This window comes from Cyprinodon tularosa, unplaced genomic scaffold, assembly GCF_016077235.1.
Source record: "Cyprinodon tularosa strain WSP-4 unplaced genomic scaffold, ASM1607723v1 ctg331, whole genome shotgun sequence".
NCBI lineage: Eukaryota > Metazoa > Chordata > Actinopteri > Cyprinodontiformes > Cyprinodontidae > Cyprinodon > Cyprinodon tularosa.
Genome location: NW_024039043.1, coordinates 416,573 through 430,625, shown reverse-complemented (window position 1 = coordinate 430,625; position 14,053 = coordinate 416,573). Strand labels below are relative to the sequence as shown.

Here is a 14,053-nt window from a genome sequence, read left to right as displayed (position 1 = left end):
AACTGAACTGAAATGTAGAGCGAATTAAGATGATAGAATAAAGTGAATGATTTAACTTAATTTGCTGTCAGTTGCTTCTGCTCAGCATCCTTCTGTTTGCACAAAATTCTCTCTGCTGGTTACGTATCCCTCTCAACTGTCGCATATAAGGACATAGGCATAGAGTTGGAATTTTCAAAGTAAAACATCTGGCAGCCAAAAAGCTTTCCATAGATTTGCATTATAAGCAGAAGATGATTCCACTTGGATCATGTGCTTGATCATCTTTTTTTCTCAAGGCAATACAATGAAAATGTAGTCTGAAGCATCACAGCTTGATTGGGGAACCATGGAAGAGATCCTCATTCTACAACCTCCTGTAGTGCAAGTTCTGTGTGGGGCGAAGACATTTGGCACTAGAAATCTTTTAATCAACATCATCATCTAACCTTTGCAGAGCTACAAAACCTTACAGCAATAAGAGAAGACAGCTTGATTTTGTATTACTGTGATTAACTAGCTTAATTCTTTTAGCTTTCTCTTTAGTTACATAAAATGACACAATAAATCTGTATTTATAATTGCTCTATCAAAAACAAACGGGTGTAAATCACTGAAAATATATATACTAAAGTATTCCTAACCTTTAATCTTTTTTATGTTTTGTCTAATTGCATTTTATTATTAATTAGGATGAAACAAAGTAGTGTAAAAATATGAAGTTAGAAATCATACGAAATATGTACCCTAATAAATATCTGAAAAGTGTGGTGTGCATGTGTTTTCATCAGTTTTAACACCCCTAAATGAATACCATTTTAACAAACTACCTTTAGAAATTATCATCATCATCTATGAAGAAAATCTATTAATGGCTGCAAAAGATTTTAGCAAAAAGGGGTTAACCTCTTAGGGGACATAAACATACAGCCACAGCTAACATCTTCTAGCATATACAAAGATTAGAATGGATTTGTCAAAGTCCAGATGTAAATCCATTTAAGAATATGTGGCAATATCTGAAAACCACAGTTGACAGATGCTCTCCATCCAGTCTGACTGAACCTGACCTATTTTGCAAAGAGTGACCAGAAATTTCACGCATGTGCAAACCCAGTGAGGCGCAGTCCAAAAGACTTGCAGCTGTAATAGCAGTAAAAGGTGGTTCTAAAAGATTTTGACCAAGGAGAGTGAAATCCAAATGAATGCCATAATGTTTAGATTTTTATACGTAAAAAGCTTCTGAAGAGCAATTTTTAAATTTCCTTTAACTTAGCAGTTTTCTTGTATTGATTCATAAACCATAGTGATGTTCATAGAACTTCATGGTTGTAACTATTGTAAATATTTGCAATGCTCTGTACATCAGTTATTTTTTCACAGATGCATTTATGTTTCAGGATAAGCTTAGTTTCTTTGCTGAAAACAAAAAAGAGAATGTCGAAAAAACATCATCAAAAGCATTTGTTCTACGAATTTGTTGCGCAAGGAATTTATTGTTTTGCATTAATCTCCTTTAATGTGTTTCTGATGAAAGCAGTTGTGTTTTAATAAGAACCAACTTGTGTTTTGCAAGTAGTGTTGTTGTTATGGAATCGTTCAAAAAACTGTTTTTAGAGTCTCTCTAAAAGACTGGAGGCTGCCTTAGCGTTTTTCATAGAGCTGATGACCTAGTCTTTCCATTTTTATATGTGATTATAGGCTGGGATGTAGAAAACCAGTGAGGCTTGAAAGGGCTTCCAGTCAACCATCACAGTCTCACAGCTTATAGCTGCAGAAGGATGAGAGGCATGTGTTTGACTTTTTCAGAGCCTACTTTTTGTTTCTCAGGTGTGTGAGGGTGGCAGCAGACAAGCTGTCAAACTTATTTTAATAGATCCTAAACAGATCACACTATTTCCAGAAATCCATTGAGGAATTTAAACATGCCTTTTGTGGCACCAATTGGAAGCTGCAAAATGTCATCCTAGTAAATTATTTTTATTATTTATTAACATTACCAAAGATTTTGGATTTTCTATTATTGTTAACAAGCTTAAACATCTGCAGGGAGCACGGATGGAGCTTAATGCATACACATTTCATTCTTAGTAAGACTGTTTAGCTTATGGCTTAATGTACTTGTCCACTGAGATATATTAAGTGGCAGCCAGCAGTGTTGTAATGGTTTTAAACAGCCCTCCGGTGCTTCATCACATGGCTGAAAGTTCGAGAACTTTAAGAAATTCATATCTCCTCCACCCTGGAAGTACAAACCCCTGGAAAGTAGGAAAATAAACAAAAGACTACAGGACCTTTGTAAAAACAAGGATGGAGCGCGTTGAGGAGGACAAAGCTATTAGAACACAGAGATCATTCTTTTTTTTTTTCATCTGGTGTTTTTCCTTTATTCCCTCTGCTTAGATTAACCCATTCCCAAAGATTTCTCTAATATATAGGAACTTCTTATTGATGATCACAAAGACAAGCAGGTGCTTATTGAAATGCTGTCACCTGAACACCTCCTCACTCCTATTTCTTCTTCTTGCTGTTTGCTTTTTTAAAGAACCACTCTCACATGTGCTCTTAGTTAGATTTGTCAAAGGCTTTGCCTCACAAAGACGTCTTTTAGTTCCAATCCTTCAAGTCCACTCCGGTTTTATTTTACTTTTATTTATTTAGCGACTGGATTTGCTGGATTTGAAAGCGGAGCAAAAAATGTGTGTTTAGACTAGAACACCTGCAGTCAGCAGGCAGGTTTAAACTAACATCTAGATGCTATGTTGATAGATCCAGGAGCTTAGTTCACTTTGTGTGTTCATCATCATGTTTCTCCTTTACTATTCTAACAACTAGACACAGTTTCCTCGCTCCTTTCCAGCACACAGTATTTGCTAACGTCATTACCTGTGATTAACTAATATCTGCTCATTTTCACTCTGTTCCAGATCATGGATGAGACCCAAACACAGATAGCCTGGCCTTCCAAACTGAAAATTGGAGCCAAGTCCAAGAAAGGTGATTTTTCATTATTGTTATCCTTTCTTTTAAGAAAAATGGGGATTTGGTCAATTGTTGAAATATCTGAAGGGACCATTATCATCATAGCTGAACATATATTCCTCATTAAAGGAGTATATTCTTTATAAAAGGATTCTGGTTAATGATAAACAACAGTTGTTGTTGTTGTTGTTGTTCATGGCCTAATGCCACATTAATGCTGATATTTTATCATGTTTTAGGTGTCTACAAACAATTTAAAAATACTTCAACTAGGAAATGTTTTGTTATTAAGTGTTCTATGTAGGAAGACATTTTAGGAAACAACTTATCCATAAAATCTTTCTCTCTAAACAAGTAAAATTTTAATAGCAGGTAAGGAATTGGCTGATTTAACCCAAACCAAAAGTTTGGACACACCCTCTGATTCAGAGTATTCTTTATGTTCATGACTATGAAAATTGATGATTCACACTGAAGGCATCAAAACGATTAATTAACACATGTGGAATTATATACTTACCAAAAAACTGTGAAACAACTTAAAATATGTCTTACCTAGAAGGTTCTTCAAAGTAGCCACCTTTTGCTTCTGCTTCGCACACTCTTGGCATTCTCTTGATGAGCTTCATGCAAGAGGTAGTCACGTGAAATGGTCTTCCAACAGTCTTGAAGGAGTTCCCAGATATGCTTAGCACTTGTTGGTCCTTTTGCCTTCACTCTGCGGTTCAGCTCACCCCGAACCATCTTGATTGGGTTCAGGTCCGGTGATTGTGGAGGCCAGGTCATCAGGCGCAGCACCCTATCACTCTCCTACGTGGTCAAATAGTCCTTGCACAGCCTGGAGGTCTGTTTGGGGTCATTGTCCTGTTGAAAAATAAATGATGGTCCAGTTAAACGCAAACTGGATGGAATAGCATGCCGCTGCAAGATGCTGTGGTAGCCATGCTGGTTCAGTATGCCTTCAATTTTGAATAAATCCCCAACAGGGTCACCAGCAAAGCACCCCCACACCATCACACCTCCTCCTCCATGCTTCATGGTGGGAACCAGGCATGTAGAGTCCATCTGTTCACCTTTTCTGTGTCGTACAAAGACACGATGGTTGGATCCAAAGATCTCAAATTTGGACTCATCAGACCAAAGCACAGATTTCAACTGGTCTAATGTCCATTCCCTGTGTTCTTTAGCCGTAGCAAGTCTCTTCTCCTTGTTGCCTGTCCTTAGCAGTGGTTTCCTAGCAGCTACTTTAACCATGAAGGCCTGATTAGCACAGTCTCCTCATAACAGTTGGTCTAGAGATGTGTCTGCTGCCAGAACTCTGACCTTGTCTCTAATCTGAGCTGCTGTTAACCTGCGATTTCTGAGGCTTGTGACTCAGATGAACTTATCCTCCACAGCAGAGGTGACTCTTCGTCTTCCTTTCCTGGCGCAGCCCTAATGTGAGCCAGTTTCTTTGTATCGCTTGATGGTTTTTGCGACTGCACTTGTGGACACTTTCAAAGTTTTGCCAATTTTTTCCGACTGACTTACCTTCATTTCTTAAAGTAATGATAGCCACTCATTTTTCTTTACTTAGGTGCTTTTTTCTTGCTATAATACATTTCCAACAGTCTAGTCAGTAGGACTATCAGCTGTGTATCCACCTGACTTCTGCACAACATAACTGTTGGTCCGAACCCCATTTATGAGGCAAGAAATCCCACTTATTAAACCTGACAGGGGACACCTGTGAAGTGAAAACAATTTCAGGTGACTGCCTCTGGAAGCTCGTCAAGAGAATGCCAAGAGTGTGCAAAGCAGTAATCAAAGCAAAAGGTGGCTACGTTGAAGAACCTAGAATATAAGACATATTTGCAGTTGTTTCAGTTTTCTGTTAAGTATATAATTCCACATGTCTACAATGTACAATCTACAATTTTCATAGTCATGATAAAGAAAACTTTTTGAATGAGGTGAGTCCAAACTTTTGGTCTATATATATATATATTTATTTTTAATATTTCAAGGTTAATTTGATCTGTATGCGTCCATGTTGTTTTAGCCAGATATATGTTCTTGGAAAAAGTTATTGAAATCAGATGGATGAGAGGGAGGTATTTCCATGTTGCGCCTGCATTCTTTAGTAAAAAGCTAATTGAGCAGTTTGCACAGACGAAAGCTTACATGTTTTCCATTCCTCACGAGCCAATAGCTTCATCTGCATGAAAGCCTTTTTTTTTTTTTCAGCACAGGCGGAGGTGTGGGAGTCAAAGCTCTCGCGTTTATTGGTAAAGTTGCTCCAGCACTCTGTTACCAATAAAAGATTAGCTTGGTTATTTAAAGCTCTTCCGGGAGGGAAGCATTTATGAGGAGGAGGAGGATGAGGGGGAGGAATAGGTGTAGTTGTGCCCGCTTTGTTTCCCCCAGGAGAATTGCCAGTGTGCGTCTTCAAACCAGATGTGCGATCCACTGACATTATGTAACTTCCTCAGTCAGTCAACTGGGACAAATGTTGATTGGATTACAGCAGATTCTTTAACATTTCTTTCCTCTCTAATACATAATCAACTTTAAAGTTTGGCAGATAATACATTGATGACTCTTCATTCATGCTAAGTTATCCTTTCATTCACTAAAAAAAGAAAAAAAAAACTAACTATGACCTGCCCCACCTTTGATAAATGCACATGCGCCATTTGAATTCTTGAATTTTTGGGGCTCTGCATATTTAATGTAAGCAAAGAAAACAAGTAAAGAGGAAATGTTTGAGAGTCTCACTGTTATCTCATTAGTATTTCTGAGGAGAAATGCGGAACTCTCCATGTGCCCTATCAACTCTCAGGAGACTGAAGATGGCAAGAAAACCCATCAGCTTTCATTTTGCTTCCTGCAGGTTTATGCTAAGATCAACAAAAAAAAGGCATTGACTAAAAGAAATGACAGAATGTATTTTGTTAGATCATGAGATTAGAATTACCCTTTAAAAACAAGATTAAAGCAAATCTGAGATGTTGTTCTTAAGCCCACATTCCTATATTAAAATACTTTTTGTATTGTCTGACGTAATATTCCAATCCTAGACGGTTGTTTCATTAGCTTGAGGCGAAAAAAACTCATCATGAACAAAATGTAAGTCTTTAAAACTGTTTGTAATCAATCTTTAATTTTCTTTACTTAAACAACTTAAATAAAATTTATATAATGTATTCAAAAAGTAAATGTGACATAATATATCAACATCCTATGGTGTTTGTGGAGGAGATGGTATTTGGCAGATAATGAGCCTTATTATTACTACTACTCTTATTCATACCTCACACCTCTCTATTCAGAATATTGAAATACCTTTTAAATAATCTCTAAATATTCTGCATTGAATTTGCACACAATCATTATAATCTCCCATTTGACTTGTATTTTAAATGCTACAGAAGCCACAGTTAAAATTAATTGAGGTTAGGATGAACATTGCATTTTTTCTCACCTCGTAACCCTGAATAAAAACACAAAGCTCAGTTGCTGAGCACATAAAATAGCAGATGATTCAGCCATTTCACTGGTACTGAAATGCGTTTTTTTTTTTTTACTGTTTCAGTCTAAAGTAATGCTTGTTGTAGTTGTTCATGTTTTCTTGGAATGTTGAGGGTTTCCTATGAAGTCTGGATTTAATATGCAGGATCTGATCAGAAGTGACGGGAATTGGATGGTTGTGACCGCTCTCACACTCGGTGAAGCAGTTTATCAAAATGCTCGCCTCTATTTCATTTATCACTTTCTCAAATTAATCTCTTCCACCTGCAGAAGTGTGATAAGCCCAGTTTGTAGCCTTTGGTGCAAGCCATCAGTCAGTTTTTAATCCTGTGAGGACTGATGTCTATCTTTCCCATAATAAATGGCAACCTTATCTGATCATATTTACACTTTTATTATTTAGAATTCACTTTGTTTTACTGAAAGTCATTGTAATCGCTTTTATACTTACCAGCTGGAACTTTTTCTGTTTCCGCAGATGTTTTTGAATGGAAAAAGCCACGCCAAACTCTTAACTCCGTTAATTTGTGTGGTATTTTCTAATGTAGCTGAAAAAAAAAATCTCTTAGTTTTGCCAGCAGAGAATTCTTGGTCAAAAGGTTTCTTCTCTGTCAAGAAAAGCTGTGTGCAACTAAAAAGGCTCACTTTTTTTTAGCTGCAAGTCGAACCCTTGTTGTTGTTTGTTTTCTTAGCTGTCGTGTGAACCAAATTATGACTTTAGGTGTTCATTTTTTATTCCACAATCAATCACTGAGAAAAAAAAGAGGGGGAGAAAAAAAAATCAGCCAACACACTCCAGAAATGCGGGGGTGTTCAACATCTCAACTGCAACACTCGTTTAGGCAGTCTAATGTTTGCCAGATGTGCTCTGGAGGTTAGTTGGTGAAAACTTAATGGACCCAGTCTCCCTCTAATGGTTAGAGCAGGTGTTGCAGGAGGAAATTGAGAGCTTTTGGTTGTTTACAGCAGCAGCCAAATGATGGGAAAAGTGCCTGGAACCAGCAGTGAGGCTGTGAAAAGTCTCCAACAGCCTGTTTTGCTCACTGTTTCTGTTTCTTTGTTCCTCTCAGGCTTTTTTTTTGTGCTTTTTTTCTGATTTGTGATTAGAATAAATGCAGGTCTGATTCTGACCTGTTCAGGAATTTTTACTAGTCCAACCTCCTTTGAGAGTGTCAACATTCAAGTGTGAAGTTAAACCAATAAATCTGATTTATTGAGCTTGGTGTGCAGCTCATACTGTAAATCTAGAGTTCTTTTTGTCTACATGGGGAGGGTTATTCCTGGAAGGGGGCTTTAGTGGGCTTCCTGTTTAAACATGGGCACGGGTTGTAAGGGTGTAGTGTAATTTGTTTTCTTTCTGTGGGTCTCTGTTTGTGTGCTTTTGCATTTGTGTTCTCTAATTGTTGAATTTGCAAAGGCACCCAGATGGAACAATGCTCAGCTATGAACCTTACCTAGGAATGATAACATGTCTAAGTTTGGGTTTAGTTTTTTTATGATGATGTGTAACTGAAAGGACCCTTTTTATTTTTGCTGAACAGTTCTTGCTGTAATTGCTCCTATGTTTGCAGAGTTTTGTGTCTATAGAAGTAATGAAAAACCAAAGAATGATTATTTTTCTATGGATTCTATATAAATAGAGGAATGTATCTTTGTTTATTTTCATAATTAGGTTAATGTAACCTGCACAGACATTAGAATAGGTCGACATGATTTACTGCACCAGTGTGGCACGGCATGGAAGTGATCTGCCTATGTCTTTGGTAAGGAGCTAAAGAAGCCAAGACTGCTTAGGGTTTTCTTTGCATTTTTACATCTGGTTGTCTTTTCAGCAGTTAATCACAGAGCTCTCAGTTATTTACTATCTTTTACAATTGTTATTAAAGCATTGCAGTATGACCAGCAAAATGTGTAAAAATGCATTAAACAGAACATTATGATAATTGCAACCTTTATTTGTTTTTCCAGATTAAAGAGGCTTCTGTGTTTCAGTTTCTTCCAAATTAGATGTGTTGAATTGTATTATTGCAAACAAATAACCCTCAAGTCTCTATTATGATTTTTCTTAAACCTTTGGTGTTATATTTTGCACCACAGCTATCAATAAAGTAACAACTGTTTTTTAGCCAGGTTAAAATTGTAAATAAACTGCAAGATTTAGCTAAAAAACTTTACTTACCACTGCTGTTAATTGAATTCTGTTAAAACCTTGAACCATTATTCATTTGAATTCAGTTTCATATTTGGGGAAAACAGAAAAGCAGAGAGACTGTTTCTGCAATGCTCTGGTTGACAGGCACAACACTTTTTGTGGAAGCTCTAAAGAATGACAAATGACATTAATCTAATTCCACAGGGAGTCGTCTGGCTGCTTGCAGATTTCATCGGGACTACACATATCAAAACAGCAATTATTCCCGCAGAGCTTTCCTCTGAAGCTCTCTAATTTGCTGATAAATGCAGTCATGTTTGGTTAAATTGGTTTTAACTTGTCGCTTTCTATTACAGCACTTCTTAACTCCTTATTGGCTCACTGATTAGATACCACTAAATCCCCATTTTGGCTCTTTGTTTCAGATCCACACATCAAAGTGTGCGGAAAAAGAGATAATGTGAGAGAAGCTAAAGACAGAATCATGTCTGTGCTTGACACAAAGGTACAGTTAACACTTATTTCAAATGTGAAACTGTCTCCCAGTTTCTTTTTTAATATTATTTAATTTTTTCCGACCACTTTCTCTTTTTTCCTTTATTTTTACTCCAAATGTATTTCACTGCAGTCCAAGTGATGGAATACAAACAGACTTACTGTACAATTTCTCTCCAGACATGCCAAATACTCCTGTGTTTAGGTTGTCATGAATTTAAGAATTTGTATACAGCTTCTTTGCCATAGCAACACAGTATTTTGCATACCTGGATATCTGCACTATAGCGCCTCATAGAGGAAGAAATTTATTTGTGCAGGATTAGTTGTGTTTAGTTTATCTGCTGCAAAAATGACTTCGATATTTTAGATTTTACTAATTTATTTTATCCTCTGCATTTTTTTCAGACTTTAATATATCAGTAATTAGTTAAATTAAAAATACAATCATAATCTCTCAGGATTAAAGGGATTTTAGAGATTAAATAGGGGATGTATCTGACAACTTCTGTTTCTTCTATGTTTAAATTTTATGTATTTAGATATAGGCCTCTATCTATTCCATATTTGTTTTTTGTAAAAGATGCACTTCTCTTTAGAGCAACAGGGTGACTCTGAAGATGGACGTTTCCCACACAGAGCACTCCCACGTCATTGGCAAAGGTGGCAACAACATCAAGAGGGTGATGGAGGAGACAGGGTGCCACATCCATTTCCCTGACTCAAACAGGAACAACCAGGCAGAAAAAAGCAATCAGGTTTGAGACTTCTTAATGTTTTATAATAATTGAGCTAATTAATAATAATTTAATTTTACTGGTGAAATTTATCCCTACATTTAAACCCATCCCTTTGGGGCACAGTGGGCTGCCACTGTGCAGCTCCTGGGGAGCATTGTGGGGTTAAGGGTCTTGCTCAGAGATCCAGGGGATTGAACCGGGTACTTGCAACCTTCTCAGAGCACAAGAGCGCTGCTCTAACCCACTAAGCCAGCACTCATTCAGGGGTGTTGTCCTGTTATCGAATTTTCAACTTATTGGGTTGTTTGGTTGATCAGCATGTGCTGGCCTTTGTTTCCATCTAAATAATCCTTGCTTAAGAAAGTTCTATATTGTTTTGTGATTAGTTGTAATCAACGGATTGGATCCTGCTTTATTTGCAGTTGACACAGAGTGTCATGTCTGCATCTTTTACCACCCACTCTCCAAATCATTGTTATATAAATCACTGTTAAATTAATTTATGTAAGACTACAGCCATCAAGCTGTATCTCTTTAGCACATCTCTATTTTGAATTGCAGTACCAATAAACTCCTCAGTGCTCTGATCCCAGGGAGAACTCCATCCCCTCCAGATGATGCAAACTTGGGTGGATTAGCTGCAAGCAGACTCCCTTTAGGGCCAAAACTCCTTTAAGCATCTTTTTCATTTTCTCTGGCGCCAAACACTTTCAGATTTAAGTAGAACCTTTCAGATATGTTCCACATACTGAGAAAGAAAATATTGTTGATTAGCAGAAAAACACAGGTTTGTAAATCATTAATGCTGCAGCTCACTGTTTTCCTTGCCAGGATCTTGGAGGTGTTTGGCTGCTGTAGAAACAACATTATTTCTTATCTCTTTTGCAAATGTGATTGTTTTTATTTCACAGTAATGTTTGCTTGTCTTTATATTAATGAATTTGTCTGAAAAAAAGAATTTATATGACTTGAATTTAGTTTAAGTCATACAGTATAAAGTTACCAGTTTTAGCATAGGATAGATAGATAGATAGATAGATAGATAGATAGATAGATAGATAGATAGATAGATAGATAGATAGATAGATAGATAGATAGATAGATAGATAGATAGATAGATAGATAGATAGATAGATAGATAGATAGATAGATAGATAGATAGTTGTCTTTGTTCTGTATTATTAGAGAATATAGAGATTTCTGAGAGGCTGTTCATATTTTTTTTTAAATAAAAAGATATTTATATGATTAAAAAATATTAATTATGATGTACCTCAGCCTTCCTGTGAACTGTTGAAAGTACTGCTCTCTCTTGTTCTCATGTGACAGAATGAACCTCACATAACAGATCTTTGAAGCATTTATGTATGATTCACTCAGTAATTAGATAAACAGTATTTTCAGTTTAGGCAGATCAAGCTAGAAATTAACTGATTATGGTCACTAATCATTATTTAGTTTTATTTATTCTAGTTTAGAAGTGCTGTTTTTGTTCCATTGAGAGCTGAAGGGAGTTATTTGCCTTGATCTAAACAGACCTTGAGTGTTAAGCCCTCCATTTAAAAGTCAGTTATCCAAGTTGTGGCTGCCTATATATAAATATGGTTTTATCTTATATATATCTCGGGCTTGATCCAGTTTTGATTGCTGCCATAACTGCCTATCTCATTTCAATATTTTTATTGTTAACAGGTTTCCATTGCAGGACAGCCAGCAGGCGTGGAGGCAGCTCGTGTAAAAATAAGGGTAAGTTGGAGCTTAGCCAGTTTGCCTAAAGGGAATACTCCACCCTGAATTTTAAGCAGGGATTTCTCATTCCTGGCAGACTTAAAAAAGTTGCACTTTTTTAATCCTTATAAAACTCAATTGAATCTTATTGAGTAAAAAAGCAACTATTGTCATGCTTTTCTTTGTTCAGATAGTTATTTTTACTTAGTTTATACTGGAAATACAATTAGATTAATTGATTGTATTTACTGCAAATTATATTTTTTATTTCATACTGGCATCACTTAAATCCTTCTTTTTCATACAAAATTATGGATGATAAGTAGGAATCAGAACAGTAAACCAGAGTGCCAACACTGGGAGTGTTGAAAGAGTTAACTGTAGTTTTTTTCTTTAGCATAAGTTGTCTTCCAGCTTAACAAGAACAATCATCTCATTACGACTATGCAGAAACTGTCTGGATGATGGAGAACAAAGCAATTGCTAAAGGTTTTATTATTTTTGGATTAAATGAATCACTGGAATAAATTTTCACCTGAGTTTGCACAAAGCTTCAGTGTAGAGTAATCTATACTGATGATTCTGCTTAATTCTTTAATGGAAGGTATGAAAATATTATTTTGTTGTGAATGTAGTCCTTGGACTACAGTATAAATAAAATGTATGACAATTATATTTCGACAAAACACAAGACTGTTTTTTAAACAATGTTTTGCTAGCTAAATTAATTAAAGTTGATACTCTTGTTTTACACTATTATTAAAAATTAAATTCCTGGTAAAATGGAAATTGCAGTGCAAATGATCCACTCTTAGAAATAAAACCAAAAGTGGACAAAAGCGTAAACATTGGATTCCAGTAATTTACTAATTGATGAGAAATTTATATCTTAAGAAGATATTTTATGAGAAGTAGATGATGAAAAATTATTAATTTGCACCACTCAGCAAAACAAGTGAAATTCGAGAATTTTACCATGTTTGTAAAATAAAACATTTTTTCAAAGAAAGATCTCTATAAAAGAAAAAAAACCCAAAAAGATATAAGGATTGGATCATTGGCTCCAAAAGCCTATAACATAATAATAAAAAAGTAATAGGCCTAAAATGTAATTTTTTCCCCCAAAATACTAAAGAAGAAGAGAGTTTATGTTCCAACCGTTTTAACTGATTAGTTGTACAATAAAAGCATGAGCCTAATCTTTTCTGGCAACTCCATCACCTTCCCTTTTCTTCACCTTCCCTTCATCTCCAGTTTGGGTCTGAATAGAAGCCAGCTTAGTGAACCGAGGACTACCTCTGCTGGTTTTCAGGGGTTTCTATTACCTCTCTTAAGTCTAGCTGCATTTCATCACTACACACGTGTCTACAACAAACACAATCCTCCTCTGTGAATTGAGCAGAATCAACAGCACTGAGTTTGCTTGTGAAAGCAGCTGAGCGAAGTATGTGCTGCAGGAGGTCATTCCGCAAGCTTCTGCAAATCTGCTGCATTTAGAAAAGAAACAAATATAAATACATTTATAACATACATGTAAACGAAATGAGGATACACCAGGTTTTCGTTAGAGAAAACGTGGCAAGTAAATGGTGGTGAAAAACCCTTTTTGTGCTGCAAATAATGGAGAAGCGCCTGTGTTCTTATTTCAACATTTCCAAAGGTATATACAAAACGTATAGACTGCTGAACTTGACTTAGTAAAACAGAATTTTAATTTGCAAGTTTTTTCTCTTTCAAAAGGATAAAAGATAGGAAAGAAAAAGATTGAAAGCCATAAACTGTCAAGTATAACCAAACAGAGAAAATATCTGCCAATAATCCATATATAGCATGGTTTATTGAATATTAGATTTTTGTCTGGAAAATCAATCCTTCAGACCTCCCCTTCATCAGTAAGATAACAGAAAAGCTGTTTCAAAAGTGAGAAACATCCTTCTGGCAATACTTCCACATCTGCCAGTCAGGCGTCCATTCTGACCCCGGTAAAGAAACTATCTTTGTCAAGGTGTTTACCGACATCCATATAAATGCAAACTATGGAAGAACCACATTCCAGGTATTGCTGGACACTACTGTAGTGTTCGCTCCATTTTATTAAAATATAGGGAAAACTGTCAGCAGGTAACTTTACATCAGAGATCCCCATCTTAGAGCCCTCCTGTTCATTATCTACATGCCCCCCACCCAACTTACATTTTAATATACAGCAACAGAAGTGACCATAACTATACAGATGACACTGAGCTGTACTATGAACCCTTTTAATCACTGGGCAAATTGATAGAAGAAATCTGTACATAGATGTGTCAGAATTTTATTCAGCTAAATCAAAGTACAACTGAATTAAGAATTTTTTCTTGACCAAAAAGTGATGGTGATGGACCAGAACCTTCAAAGGCACATAAAGACATCAACAAAGTCAGCCTTCTATCATTTATTGAACATTGAACACCAGAATTAAAGGACT

At 36.1% G+C, this 14,053-nt stretch overlaps 1 protein-coding gene across 1 annotated transcript in view; it reads left to right on the top strand.

Moving 5' to 3' along the window:
* Positions 1-14,053, top strand: part of LOC119789100 (protein bicaudal C homolog 1-like) — an 87,363-nt gene that overhangs the window by 49,136 nt on the left and 24,174 nt on the right. The window contains exons 3-6 of the mRNA XM_038293871.1: positions 2,907-2,976; positions 9,049-9,128; positions 9,718-9,876; positions 11,551-11,604. Coding sequence (XP_038149799.1) covers positions 2,907-2,976; positions 9,049-9,128; positions 9,718-9,876; positions 11,551-11,604 — 363 coding nt within the window. The remainder of the gene's footprint in view (positions 1-2,906; positions 2,977-9,048; positions 9,129-9,717; positions 9,877-11,550; positions 11,605-14,053) is intronic.